The 16,464-nt window shown below is 32.1% G+C and overlaps 1 protein-coding gene across 2 annotated transcripts in view; it reads right to left on the reverse strand.

The window, feature by feature from the left end:
- LOC139524785 (uncharacterized) overlaps positions 1-16,464 on the reverse strand; it is an 85,188-nt gene that overhangs the window by 1,439 nt on the left and 67,285 nt on the right. The window contains exons 1-2 of one of the 2 annotated variants that reach the window (XM_071319866.1): positions 9,509-9,680; positions 2,244-2,531 (exon numbers count right to left, since the gene is read on the reverse strand). In XM_071319866.1, the coding sequence (XP_071175967.1) occupies positions 2,244-2,531; positions 9,509-9,572 (352 nt within the window). In that variant the 5' untranslated portion in view covers positions 9,573-9,680. Of the gene's footprint in view, positions 1-2,243; positions 2,532-9,508; positions 9,681-16,464 lie in introns of those variants that run through there. The other variant, XM_071319865.1, reaches the window with a different exon arrangement.

The raw sequence follows: 16,464 nt of genomic DNA on the forward strand, positions 1-16,464 counted from the left end.
AAGGATAGAAAAGTCAATCACATAGTTTTATAGAAAATGCACAGACAATGAAAAAAAAAATGATACAAAATAAATTACGAACAAATAAAAGAAAATCATCACGACCCTGTTTGAAAAAGAAATGAATAAACTAACGACGCCATTGAATCTCCTGTAGAGTGCGAAGTTTCTGTTCCACTATTGGCACCCGTTGTATTGATCACATGAAATTAGATATTTAGTTACAGCTTACATTCAGTGATAGTGATTAAAGAGGAAGCAAGATTAACGATCGCGTTGAATTTTCCGTCGGATTACCGGTATTGCGTTCAATACATAGAATGTTGTCATAAAATGATTTGAAAAAACATTACTGTAATGGTAATACTAAGGTGGCCTTTTAAACTTCTAGTTCTAGGTTTATTATTTTATTTTTATGTCACTACGCACAAAATAAAGCAAGGGGGTATTGCATGGAATAATATTTAAACCTCATTAGAAGCTTTTTAAAAAAAGACAATTCTCAGTATTTAGGTGTACAAGATAATAAAAAAACCCTCACACAATGATTGGTAATTTCATTGTCGTGATGTATTTAATGTGAAAATTATCACAACAGTTCTAGTATGTTGTACAATCTGGGACGGAGTTAAGTTCCATATAGTGAACATTATGGTGCGTTTACCTTAAGGAGTGTAGAATTAACTATAACATACTGATCATATTTAATAATACGCGATACACGAAAACTCAATAGGTAAAACAAAAATAGCGACCAAAAATATTTAAAAACAAAGGTATTGATTTTTCATTAGTAATTTATACTGCCATATAATCAAGTTTAGTTAGCAATTCAATACAAACAGGTTAAACCCACCATGTCTTAAAATTTCCCGTACAAAGTCAGGAATATGGCAGTTGTAATCTAATAGTCCGTTTCTATGTATGTTGGCGTTTGTTTTTGTTGCACCTAAGTGTTTCTGTTGTTCCGTTGTTTTCCCTATTATAGTTGATGTATTTTCCACGGTTTTATTTTGTAACCTTGATTTGTTTTCACTCAATCGATTTATGAATTTTGAACAACGGTATACTACTGTTGCCTTTATTAAACACTAATCTATTTGTATTAGTAGTTGATCCAGTACTTTTAAATGTTGTGGTTGATAAAGAAACACAAGATATAAACAGCCGGAGAATAAAACTTCAGCTTCTAGTTACATCAAGTACTGATAGTTCTGATTTCATTGTCTTTTTTAATTTTGGAAGTTATTCATAACCATCCTTACATTCAAATTTGGATGTCGCATGATTGAGGACAAGGAGGCGATGATGCTGAAATTTTGTTTGTACCAGTGTCTGTTCAAAAAGGTTGATGAACCAGGGTAATATCAAATGAAGTCTCGTCCTTTTTCTGAAAAAAGGTCTATCGGAAGACACATTGTTGATAAACATTCCGTATATATTCTGGGTACTGATGCCGTTTGTCATCTAGTGTTATTTTATTTGTCTTTTTAAATTATTACTTTCACTGTTTAGTCTATTTTTGGTAATATCCATTTGATAAGGCTCGGTACTTATTCATTCCGTCATTGTGGTATTGTGCTTCGATTAGTTTTTGTATCCTTGTCTTTCGCTTTTGCTACTGTAAAATTGAGAATGGAAATGGGGAATGTGCCAAAGAGACAACAACCCGACCATAGAAAAAAACAACAGCAGAAGGTCACCAACAGGTCTTTGTCTATATGCGTTTTTCTTTTTCTTTGTTGACATATTTGTTTGTTTTATAATTTACCTTTTATATTTGACATTGATACCTATTATGTCTGTTAGTTTTTTCCACACATTGTTCTCAAGATCATGGAATTTTATACGACTGTCATGGGAGGTTCAGCTAGCTATACAACCTTCACCATTTACTACATTAGAAAATGCCTGTACCAAGTCAGGAATATGACAGTTGTTATCCATTATCGTTTGCTGTGTATTAGCTTTTGATGTTGCCATTTGATTTGCGACTTTTCGTTTTGAATTATACTCTGAGTTTGAATATTTTTTTTATATTACTCTTTAAACTCATTCTCAAAAGGGGATTTAACACATGCCTATCTGTTTTCGATGTTAACACGACCAATAAACAACGTAGTCGTATGATGACGGGATTTCCTCACAAGGAAAATAGGTTTACATGTTCATGTGAATCCACGGCATTTAGCTACTTTAAAATTACATCATCAATCACATAAAATTATAAATATTCACCATACCTGCTTTTAAACATTCATACGTAACGTTCAGGTATTTAAAAACACCTGGAGAAGGATCATCGTATAGGTCGTTGGTGGAATAGACCAGACATGATGGTTTTCCATCACATGCGTTGCTCACAATAGTGCTGGCAGAATTGGTATAGTTGTATTCTGTAGAATAGAACACAGTGTCGTGTGGACACACAATAGAATTAGTTCTTCCGTACGTCGCCTCTAGAATTTGAATAGAACATTCCAGGCAACATTCCAAATTGGTACTATTACCTTCACATAATATATACTCATCTGCAAAATTAAGATTAAACATTTTGAATGAATGAAAAAAATAGATTTTAAAATAAAAATCAAACTTAGTTTTTACTCACCTGAAAATAGTCAAATCTGTTTTACTAAGAAAATTCTTTATTAAATGCAATCTAATTGTAAAGTAACGCTATTCAGTAAATAAAAACAAATCCATATTTGGACAATACTGCAGGTGTGACCAATCAGAATTCGTTTCTACTTATTTATCCATGGTAACGCAAGCAACATTAAAGTTACATCGCGTTAGGATTATTAACACTATCACTCGGAGAGTTTTGTGTAAGAGCTCAATTAAAACTACTGTAGACATTCTAATCAACAAAGAATTTACATCTATTTGAACAAAGTTACATAAATTTATTTTATGAACATGTTAAATAATTTAAACCACAGTTTACAGTTAAACAATCTGTGTTAAAACTATTGACTCTGATCGAGCACATGACCCAATGATGACGGGAATTAATAGCCATTCAACCCCCAGAGATTTGAGTTTTTCCAATAACAATGTTCTATCAATCGTATCATACGCCTTTTTAAAATCAAAGTCTAAAAATAAATGTGCAAAAGGTTGATTTTCGTAGTTTTTTTTTACCAACATCTACTAAACTAGTTAATAAAGATATTTGATATATGGCTCTCATCCATCCAAGGACAATTGTAAAAGAACTAGAGACTCTGAGAGCCTCTGTCGCTCACCTTAGTCTGTGTGCACACGTTACAGACAAGAATAGAATTCATGAACAAATTTTATTTTTGTGATGGTGATGTGTTTGTAGATCTTTCTTGACTGAACATATTCTTGTTGTTATTAATTATATATATCTATCATGAACTTTGCTCAGTAGTTTAAGAGTAAAATATTTTGTAAAAATTTACCAATTTTACCCAAATTTACGAAAAATTGTTAAAAATTTACATTAAATGGCAATTACTCTTTATGGGGTCAATTGACAATTTTTATCATGTTGAGTTATTTGAAGATCTTACTTTGCTGAACAATTTTGTTATCTAAAGTTTATAAATAAAGGCAACAGTAGTTCGAAATTCATAAATCGATAGAGAAAAAACAAATCCGAGTTACAAACTAGAACTCAGGGAAATGCATCAAGTATAAGAGAACTACGACACAACAGAAACACAACACTGAAATGTAACACACTCAGAAACGAACTATCTATCAAACTATTCAAGATAATATACAAAAAACCTGCAAAATATTCTTAAAATTACAAATTCAAAGACAGCAACCCTACATCGGGTTATTTGATGTGTCTGAAAATTTCAATGGAATTTGATCTGTACCTGATGAACATTTTTTAACCAGGCAGATTTGGTCTAAATGCGTTAGTTTCAGAGATATAAGCCAAAAAACTTGTTTTACGACCATGTTCTATTTCTAGCCATGGCAGCCATGTTGGTTAATGATCTGGATCCTTGCATTTGCTACATTTTAAAAACTAGATACTCTAAGGAAGATTTTGGAAAATTTTGGTTTAATTTGGCCCAGTAGTTTCAAAGGAGAAGATGTAAAAATTAACGTACGATGACGGACGACAGACGCCAAGTGATGAGAAAAGCTCACTTGGCCCTTTTGGGCCAAATGACCAAAAAACATTATAGGTCTAAGTACGGTCTTCAACACGAAACCTTGGCTCACACCGAACCGTTAGCTATACAGGGCCCTATTTAAGATATATATTCAGTTTAATTCTTTGAATCGTCGTATGCAGGCTTACAAATTGGACTGCATTATTTTAGTATTATCGATTACCAAAGTATTACATCGATTGATCATGTACGAAAGCGTATAAAACACGGATGGATAACGGTCTCCAAATTTGAATATTATCTCAAAAATTGGTGTTTTCTGAGGATTAAAGTACAAGACACTACATTTATACGTCATATCACTAATATATCATACTATATATGGTTTTAGAGGAGTTGCGACTCAATTAAATGGTCTCTTCCTTAAGCAGTATAGATGGCAATCAGGGGCCGTGTCAACGAAGCTGTCCTAGGACTAGGACATGTCAAAGGATGGTTTTAGGACACGTCTTAGTCCTAAGTTAGGTTAACGAAAGTCTCCTAAACTAAGATATGTCCTAAATTTGGTCCTAAAGTTAGGACATATAAATAGGTGTCTTAGGATAGTTCTAAAAGTTACGATGTCCTAAAACGAAATAAAAACAACAAATATGGCATAAACTCAATAATAAATATACTTATACAATATTAAACTATTATAATGTTATAAGAATTGAGCTAATTAAACAATGTTGTTTTAATATTTGTTAAAAAATTAATTGTGTTACATTATTTTCAATTTGTAGACAAATTTATTCTTAAAAAATACTCCCTAACCAAACGGTGCATTGTTTATTTAAATGTGAAAAAAAATTTGCTTCTTTTTAATAAAAATTTATTCAGTACAGTACGTGTAATGAAATCGGGTGGACCCAAATACAAAACTAATTTACATTCTTACATTAAATTGAAGCACGCATATTGTATTGTTAACAAAGTTGTACGACTATTTTGTTTTGTTGTCGTATGAAATTAATTTATATATTTTTTTTATCATGTATAATACGTAAATTCTAGTATTACGCTAAAACTTTTATTTTGCGTAAATTGTTTTCCATAAAAGAGTCACCCTTCCTCCCTTTACACATATAGTGAAATACAATAGAATATATGTCATTGAATTCTCTACATATTTGTTTCAATTAAATAAATGAGTTAGGACTGTCCTAAGATAGCTTTGTTTTACATCCTAAGACATGTCTCAGATACGTCCTAAGACCATCCCAAATAATGTCCTAAGACCTATCTTAGGACATATCCTAGGGTACTTTCATTGACTCGGCCCCAGGATTACACAAAATTCGTAGAAAACAAAACCCATGTATGGAAGCGTTTGAATTATCATTATTTTGTATGCATTCCTGACTGAATACCATCTCGCTAATATTCGACATGACCTTCACAAACTGTCAATGAGCACGTGATCCAGAATTTCTTTCATATTTTTAGTTTCTTTTTATAGATAAAACATATTAATTAATTGAAAATTATTTACTCATATGATGTATAAGTCAAATCAATTGATAAAAAGGTCTCCCCAATGTAACCTCCCCTACATTCAATTTTTTTTCAGCTGTCCCTCGACTAAGGGTAGATTAACGGTTGCATCATTACGGACCCAGATGAGGTCGAATACTTATTTCGAAATACCACAATATATCAGCAATTTGTCTGAGATTATATTTGGCTTGGTTGGTTTATAGTATGGTCGTGTGGGTGGGCAGTCTGGCGGCGCAGTCTGGTGCATAATGTGTGTTTCTACAGTTTTCAACCAAAATCTATAAGACTTCACATAAAATTGAACGCCTATTTAAGTCCTGCAACTCCTTATATGGATTTTTTATAACGTTGTGCATTGTTTAGTTAAAGATATTTTAACAAGACTATTTCAGACGTTGACCCATTTCTATGATCATTCATCAAAACTAGCTGCTGACAGCGAAATTTTATTTCAATACTAGTACTACGCTTCTATCAATGTTTAAACAAAACCCTTTTTTTCTTCTTAATCCTACTTGGTGCCATCAATGATCGAAATTAAAATTATGATACAAAACATATTATAATTCAATAATCCAAAAAATGGTTTACCCCCCATCCCCCCATCTAATCGACGATACAATACCTGCAACGTACAATAGTATTCAAATATCGAATATTAGCACTGACTGTCGAAGAAAACATAACTGTTGCTTTTGCCAAAACAGTTTAATGTTGAACCAAGATACTGTTAGTTATGGCAGGTTTTTTTGTATAGTTTGAAGAAATTGTGAAAAATATATTGTTTACTGATCGATTAAAATTGTATGGAATTACAAAAATTAAATTTAATATGAAAGATAAAACGAAAAACCTATTATAATAAGAATCATATTAAAAATTAGTAACACGATGAATGGTATATACATATCATATAAATATTTAAACGGGAATGGGTTTATCTAGTGGTAGAATATGGTACTTTCCATTGATTTATCAGTTTATATGCTCTCATTGTTGTAATTTAAGGAAATATCAATCATGTTGTTTTGTGAAAACTTAACCAATACCCGTGTGTTTATTAAAAAAAAATCACAGTTGGAAATAACCGCAATGCTAGTAAAGTTTGTAAGTATAGACTTCCACTGTCGACAGTCTTCCGCTTACAGTCAACCCATTCAAGTTAAATACTTACGTCTAAGTTTATTTTATACGATAGCTCATACAAGTTAATAAGCTTATGTCTTTCTGATCTACAGGTAGAGTCAAAAGTATCGTTTTTTTCACAGTTAAAACAGATATAATGAGGCTGATCTGTAACAACATTTTGCATTAAACTCTCACTTTCCCAATCACCCGTCCCTTGATTTATCACAAGAAAAGCAACAGGCCATTTATTTTATTGGTAGATATAATCTAACGTTGGATTTCATTAGGTTTATGACTTTTTTATTTTCCTTTTTTCTAGTTACCTTAGAGTTTGATATTTTTGTTTATATGTTTTTAAGAATTAAGTACCAATATTCTTGTTAGAGCCGCGCTCGTATGACATTTATTCTTTTTTCAACCACCACCAAGATTCAGTTTAGCAGATTACATTGCAGAGCACTTACTGTATATTAGGTTTTAACTTGAAAGATAACTATTCAAAAAGTAAAATCACAAACATACTTAAATCCGAGGAAATTCAAAACGGAAAGACCCTAACTAGATGGTAAAGCAAAATTTAAACATATCAAACGAATGGACAACACCTGTCATATTCCAGACTTGGTAAGGGTATTTTCTTATGTAGACAATGGTGGATTAAACCTGGATTTAATAGCTAGCTAAACCCTTGACTTGTATGACCGTCGCATACACTTCAATTTTATTGACAAAGTTATGTTAACAAAACAAACAGACATAATGGGTAAAAAATGTCCTAAATAGGAGTACAGCAGTCAACATTGTCTTAAATTATCTTAATCACTATCTAAACAAACAAATATGTTAACAAACATTTACGGTGGCACAATAACACAATGACGGGTTGCATAAGTACAGAGCCACGTCATACGTAACAAAGAAATCATATAGACAAAGCATTTTAGCAAAAATAAACGACAAGAATGAAAAAATTATAATAGACCAATAACACAATAACGGGATGTTTTAATACAGAGCTACGTCAAATAGATACCACCAAAACAGACTGAACAGTGCAAGTAATATTCATAAAGACAAATAAAAGAGTACTATATCACGTTACGATGATAAACAACGTCAGTGTCCAGAATCTATACCTCAAGACCATTGTGTATTATATTATTTGTGAAACGGAATATTTATCAACAAGGTCTTGGTATCGTCCAGCGATTTTTTTTTCTAGAAAAAGAACGATACGTTCTTTGACATTCCCCTGATTCCTAAACTTTCAACTCTGTCACCGGTGACGTTTTACAAAGTCTGAGTTGTTGCTGCATGCTACTAAGATTGGGGAAATTGATAACTTCATAATTAAAATCGTCTCGTTTGTCATAGATTTTGGAACTGAGATGACCGTATATGTCAAAATCGAGGTATGAGTCTAAAAATGTGCAGGAGGAAGTCGTGTCTGTTGTTTCTTTAATTTCTAGTTTTGGGGTATATTAATGGAACCCATTCAGAAAAGTTTGGATTGTTAACTGAAAGAACATCATCAGTATATCTGGATGTGAAATTAAATGATCAGGCTTCTTTTTATCTTCTTATTTGTACAGGTGTTTGAAGGAACCCCGATTAAGATGAAAATAAGAAGAGTTCTTGTATATTTTTAGTTTCGTTCTATGAAAATTATGATGTTACTGTGTTGTACTTTTATTATCGTCAGTATGAAATTTAAACGCTTTGTCTTATAAGCCACGTTCATTGCTAAACTTTAAAAAATTGTAACGACGCGAAAGAAAATGATTGATATTTTTAACCTAATCTAAGTATTAATCACGTAGATGTGTCCATCGTTTTCTTGGGTTTAAAAAAAAAAGACAGGCGAAATATACCAAAGGGATACACAGACTGACAATGCCATGAAAAAAAAAAAAGAAAACAGACGAATAGTCAAACAAGAGTCAACACATAGAAAAGTAAAAAGTGAGCAACAATAACCCATCAAAAACGGGGATGATCTCAGATGCTTCGGAAGAGTAAGCAAATCCTGCTCCAAATATGGCACCCATAGTGTTCACTTCAGCATAGAACTATATTATTACGTTGTAAATTATTCCACACAATGTCTAAACTGAGCATCGGAGATAACACCACATATAGCATTGACATGTTTTAAATCAGTTGCTATAGCATATACAATAAGTCCTACATATCAGTAGTAACGTATTTGTAATAATTATTCATTTGTAACAAACAGTGCAAATGATAAAGCATTTCTGAAACAACAAATCGATACCTAATTTAATATTTAAATACGATACACTAGTAACATGTACACAGGCGATTTATTGAAAGAGACACGTCGATTACCAAAAACATATGAGCAAAATTATATGAGCAATCTAAGAAACCGACTGACAATTTCAGTATTCAAACAAATATGATTACAAACAAATCATAATAGAGATGCGAAAGATACCAGAGTGACATTTAAACTTATGTGTCGAAAATAATCAAAAAACTTTATTTCTAAAAAAACGAAAAAAATATTATATTATATCTTTTTAACTTTTAAACTAATAATTATCGTTTTTTATGTTTTTGTTTCTCGGTATGATTCATAATAAGTCAATATAAAACTAACCCGAAATAAAGGCAACTTCAGGCTAGTTCCGATCACGATTAAATTACTTAATTAATCATTCTCCAACCGTTTTTGTCTCTACCTCAGTTAAAAATTATAACAAATCTATACTTACTTAATGGCGTAACAGTTTGATCCAACAAATATATCAAGAGACAAAAATTAAAAAAATGCAACATTTTTCCCGTTAGTACTTAGAATACCAGTAAGATCAGTGACTATCTATTTGTTTGAGGATTCGTTGGTAAAATGCATGAACATTTAACTCGATATTGCTGGTATCTTTCGAATTGTCAATACTATTGACAAACACTCATTTTTGAATGAACTACTAACGCATTTTAAATTGATTTGCATATACTTATGACGCAGACTATTTATTAAGATAAACGTAAAAAACTACAATTGTTTGTCTTACTGCTATTTGATTATGCTTAATGGACTTTGTTTGAATAAACATAAAATATATTAGTGCTTAATTAATTTAGCTAATTCGAAGACGTGTGCAAATAATGAAGCCAACTTCACCGTTAGACTTTTCTTACTTTTCTTACTAAACACAATAGAGTAAGCCCAATGTTCAGTTACTGAATAGAGCATTTACAAAATCGTCGCCCAAAGAAGGCAGACTTCATTTACCACACGTTTTTTATTTGCGTTCATGTGTTGCACTTTGTAAATACAGCTTTTTCTCAAACCACGCCTATTTTGGGGAGATATATAATATTCATAGATATGTTAATTTAATAACGTACTGGTTCCAAGATATGATCTCTATATTTCATCTCATAGAGACATAACTTGGGACTGTAACCAGTATAAAAAAATACTATTGCGGTGAAAAATGAATTCTGAAGTAAGTAAAACGTAAAGGTAAGGGTAGTTCATATCTAGTATAAGTTTAAACTCTAACAATTTCAGGGCATATGCATGTTGAAAATATGCCGCACAGTCCTATGGTTTGACCTTTGAATAAGATATTAGTGTATATCAACTTTCCATTCTAGGATATAATGTTTTACGAAACTTCATAGTAAATGTGTCGCAGTTTTAGCCGTAAAGTGAGTTCCTATGGGAAATTGCATTGTCTGTTTTTACAGTAATGAAACTTCCAAGAACAACAGAATAAGTACTATGTTTGGCAAATATAGCTTGATGACACTAGAAGTCACTCGAATCTTGTTTTTGAAAGTCCTAACAAAAGTAATACTTGGCGACTGGTATTGAAGAAACTAAATTTGAATCATCTTTCATTGTTGAAGGCCCTACTGTTGCCTTTAATTGCTTTCATTTTAACTTTTTGTGGATAGTTGTCTCATTGGAAATCATACCTCATCTCTTTATTTATATACATCTCATGTCGTAAGCATCAAATCGGAGAGATGATAACTCTCCTTTCAAAAATCAAGTTTGTCTGCAAAAAATTCTATAAAACTCATTAGGGGGCCTCCATACGGCCGATGAACGAGTGGTCTAAGTAGTTATCCCTGTAATCACTAGCCAGTCAACACTGAGGTTGTGAGTTCGAACCCCGGGTTCACCGACTCCAATCTTAATTGACTTGGATTTTCAGTTTTTCTATCGAATGTCAGTGGTTTTCTCCGGGCACTTCGGCTTCCTCCACCATTGAAAACTGGCCTCCCAGTAATAGTCCAAAAGCGGTGATTAAAAGTGGCATTAAAACACAAAATATCAAACTCTTAAATGCCATTGTTCTTTACGAAACTGAAACAAAAGCGACCAAAAAGCGTATGATGACTATTTCGAGCCAACTTATCCTGCATTTCTTGTAATTGTAACTGTATGATTATTGCCTTTTTCTATAAAGATTATAAGGGGAACTTACCAATTAATATTCAGCAATAGCACTCCTAAGTTTACACTAGTTCTCTATTCTTAAATACGAAGGGTACGGACTATCAAATCTTCTACCCTTCGTGTTGCCTAGTTGTCTCCGTCGGCTTCCCAAGGGTTGACCAGTTTTATAAAAATATATTCATTCCTGTATATTTTTCCGAGGGGTATGAAATGAAGAACCAGGACCTTTACTATTTACATGTTAGTTGTATTAGATGTCGAAACGATTAATCATAACTGATCATAAATTAGACACAACAGTATTCTATCGATGTACAAAGATCGTTAATTCATATTTAACAAATCGGTAAACGATATATTTTATAAGCGTAACAACCTTTGGCTGAATTTACTACACTCACTCGTTAAGAACACAACTTATCTGAGTAAGTTTTATAGAAAGCTCTCATACTCAGTAGTTTTGCTGAGTACTAAACGTGACCTTTTATTGTTATCAAAAAGTCCGTTTCTATGTATGCTGGCGTTTGCTTTTGTAGAAGCGTTCTGTTGCTTTCAGGTTTTCCTCTTATTGTAGTTTGTTTCCCTCTTTTTTGGCTTGTGATCCGAATTTGTTTTCGCTTAATCGATTTATTAGTAGAGTGGTATACTACTGTTGCTTTTATTTAACGCCATTTGTATTTGTGTTTAGTATAGGCCAGTTCCGGGATACGGTTTTCAGACGAATCTGTCATGTGACTACCATTACCACGTGACAAAAATGTATGCATAGAATTTCCAAACGGGTGAAAAAGTTTTATTTTGTACTGCACAAAATATTTGGGAAATTATAATCTAAAAGGATGGTCACCCTCCCTCAGTCATACGACAATCACGATTATGTACTTACGGAACATTAATTATTTCTATACTACCCTACAGAATGACGATTATGAAAGTACTGGAAACTTTAAATGGAGCAGGGAAACAGGCGCGCCTTCTATCTGGTGAATGACGTCATTAAGGCGTGCACAATTGACGATCTTTTCCGGTGAAAGACATGATTCCAGAAATGACCTATTTTTTCAATTACTCCATGTGATTACAACTCCTCTTTGACCGTATTACAGAAAGCGATCATACTTAGTTAGATTGTGTACAATCTATTTAGTTCACAATATTATACCGTAGTTTTGATCATTCTAATGTAAGACCGCAATTTAGCCGCAGAGACGTAGCTCTCATGGTGGTTGTCATATATGTGACAATATGCAGACCATGTGCATAGGCAATCTATCGATTTAATGACGATTTTAATTATTGACAGTGTCCATTTTGACAACAAATTATGAGAATATAGGTAAAATCAGTGATCATGAATTTGGCAGCTTATGACACCGTTATTGAAAACTGTGAATACTGATATACAAAAGAATTTGTCATGTGAACAGCTGAATAATATTTTATACAAAATATTTATCTAATTTTGTAATTTACAAATTCAAGGATTACAAAAAGATTACAAAAATAACCATTTAAATATACATAAAAAATTACAATGATGGCTACAACAACATTTTGAATGTAACTTCTTATCTCCAAGAATGAGCTGACGAAAAAGGTCAGGCGATACAAGGGGACAGTCAAAACTAACAAGCAGTTTAAAAACGAAAACAAATGAGAATAATCGAACATCTTCCTAATCTTTTCTAATACGTAAGAATTCAGCTAACAAATTCTTTCAAATCTATTTCAACAACAAAAAAAGCAAGAACCAGACATATAATTATATTATTTATTGTAGTATTTGTCTTGTTTATCGCAATAAGTTTCTGTAATTTGTTTAAAGCAGGTTTCAGTATCTCCTCTTATTCTTTCAAAGACAAATTAAGATCATGTAAATATCCCCATTTGTTTGGTCCAACATGGACAGCGACATCCCAGAGGGTCTGTATCAGTATCGGGCGTTGTAAGATCAAATTTAGCTGTTGTCATATCTGTGGTCATTTCTAAAATATAAAATATATACTTCCTCATCTGGATAGAATGATACTTAAAACGCTATCGAAGTTAGGTGCAGCTATATCGATTGCATAGTTAAATATAAATAGAATGTGACATTGTTATGAATACACAGTTTTAAGAACAAAGAATAGAAAAGTCAATCACATAATTTTATAGAAAACGCACAGACAACGAAAAATAGAATGATGCAAAATAAAAAACAGACATTTAAAAGAAAATGAACCCTGTTTGAGAAAAAACCCGGGACGCCATTGAATCTCCCACAGAGTGCGACGTTCCGGTTCCACTATTGGCACCCGTTGTATTGATCATATAATGTAAATATTTAGTAACAGCTTTCATTCAAACGACGAAGGGGAATTTGCGATCGCGTTAATTTTTTCCGTCTGATAATTGCGTACAAAAAATAAGATGTTGACATAAAATGGTTTAAAACTCATTTCAGTTATGGTAATACTAATGTGTCGTTTTGAACTTATAGTTATAGGTTTATCTATTGTGTTTGTTTGTTATTACACACAAAATAAAGCAGGTGAATTGAATGGATTTATATATAACATGCACGGGAAGCTTTTAAAAAATTATTAAATTCTCACTATTCATGTGTACATGATAGTAACATTATTCATTGAATGATTGATAATTGCATTGTCTTAAAGTAAAACTTTACCACAATAGTTCCAGTAAAGTACGATCTGTGACGCGGTTAAAGTTCTATATATTTAACAATGTGGTTCATTTATCTTACTGAATGAAGAATAACTATTAAATCATGATCACTTTTTAAACTATACTTGATTCACGAAAAATTGAATGGTCATAGGAAAAATAGTTACAAAGCGTTTTCCGAGAAAACGATATGCTTTTTCATAGGCATACTCGCTAGCCAAGGGTAACGATCTATTCCCCACCTATCAACTGTTATCTGTTTCATTGATAAATTAATACTTAGCTATAGAGATCTACACGTTTTTTCGTATACGTTGACCAAATAGTTTTAACAATTGTGATTGAAAAAGAAACACAAGATATATACTGCCTGAGAATAAAACTTTAGCTTTTAAATACAACGATGTTTCAACCCAAATCAAACAACTTGAAATAGATGTAATTGTTTTCCTCAATCTCTAAAATTCATAAATGAGGAACCAAAAGAAAGAAGAAATATTAGTCTTTCAAATGGTAATAATTTCATTATTACATAATTATAACATAATTGATTAGCATTCACTAAGTTGCCAGATTCTGGTGTCCTAACTTTAATGAAATTAGCTTGTTTGTTATTCATAACATACCAAAATTTTCTATAGCTTCTTGAACAACAAAGTTTAACACTCAAAACCTTGTCCTAGATTTTTCTTATTGTATTTCATTCTCCCATAACCCTTCAAACAATTTGTAATGGTCAAAACTCCGCCCACCTGGATTAACATCAGCCATTAATGATCACAGAAGTTGGGTGCAAATAGCATTTGCTTTTTATGGCCCATTTATGTACATTATGTTTTCTGGTACGCGCGTCCGTCTGTCCCGTTTCAGGTTAAAGTTTTGGTTAAAGTTTTTGGTCGAGGTAGTTTTTGATAAAGTTGAAGTCCGATCAACCTGAAACTTAGTAAACGTGTTACCTATTATATGATCTTTCTACTTATAATGCCTTAGAAATTTTATCCCATTTTAACGGTCCACTGAACATAGAAAATGATAGTGCGCATGGGGCATCTGTGTACTTGGGACACATTCTTGTTTCAAAATGGAATTGTTATTCAATCAGTTTATGAAACAAATATTTTAATTTTAACATTTTGCCAAAATGTAAGTTATTTACGTTTTCATAAACTCATCAGTTTGTCAGTCTAGAGGTTCTTATGGGAGATTTATAGAACTATATTTGTAGAAAATGAAAAAATATGGTGTTGATTTACACAAAGTAGAATCTCCTTAATTTTGTATTTTGAAAATAAAATATCTCATATTTATACATTCTCCTCAAGAAAATCATATATAACCATCAGCATTAACATTAGCAACATACATTATTGTACAATAATATTTGTTTAATATCTATATATTTATATGAATGTATAAATGCAACCTGAATATATACAATATAATGTGCATTCAGTATTTACATACTGATTAAGCCAGCCACAAAGGCTTTTGATGCATGTTTTAACTTTTAATATAACAGATATAAGAAAATGAGGTCACAATAATATTTACAATGGACATACACCTTATATATGTAGGACTCTAAAGTGCGATGGTACTCTAAAGTGCGATGGTCAAACTAAAGTTCGATGGTCTACGCAAAAGTACAATGGTGTATCACGCTAAAGTGCGATGGTTGTTTATTTGTTAAATTACGATGGTATATCAAGCTAAAGTGCGATGAACCAATAGGGTAAGGTTCAAGGGATTTTAAAAAGTTTAAAGAACATTCGATATAAATATAGTCCTGTTTTATGTATAGCATACATGACAGGCATTATAATATACTGATAGGATTCAGTGATTGTTTCTAAATTAAGAAGCCCTTAGACCGACCACGTAATGATTTCAAAAAGGTACTTTGAATGTCATAAAATACTATATTTTATATTACTATATACTGGAAGTATTTTAAAAAAAGTGTGATAATAATGTATCTGTTCGCTTGCAATAAAACTGAGCTTGATACAGGATATTTATACGAATATTATTGTATCTAGATAGTAACATGGTCGACTGCTGCACAGGAAACAAGTTCTTCTTCCAGCTACCGAAAAAAACAAACACATTTGCTACAGACGACAAAGAACGATCAGGTTAAATCAATTAAGTCATTGACATTTAGTTTAAAGTTGTTCAGCAAATATTTGAAATTCGGCAAGTTCATTTCTAGTTTGTATAAACGACTATTATCGTCATAATCAAACTACATTTCTTACGTGTATACTTTCGCGGACCATCGCACTTCAGCGTAGGGAAGCATCGCACTTTAGCGTAGAGCATCGCACTTTAGCGTGACCATCGCACTTTAGCGTCCCCATCGCACTTTAGAGTCCTACATATATCTTCACGTGTTATGTTGGAGCATTTTAAAATAAAGTTTGCTTCGAGCATTAAAGAGTACTGTAATGGCTTTGTTTGGAGATAGTTCATCTATGTTTTCTATGTTCAAAAGTAAAGTAACATAAATACTGAACTCCGAGGAAATTCAAAACGGGAAGTCCCTAATCAAGTGTCAAAATCAAATGATAACACACATAAAAC

This window comes from Mytilus edulis, chromosome 5, assembly GCF_963676685.1.
Source record: "Mytilus edulis chromosome 5, xbMytEdul2.2, whole genome shotgun sequence".
Lineage (NCBI taxonomy): Eukaryota > Metazoa > Mollusca > Bivalvia > Mytilida > Mytilidae > Mytilus > Mytilus edulis.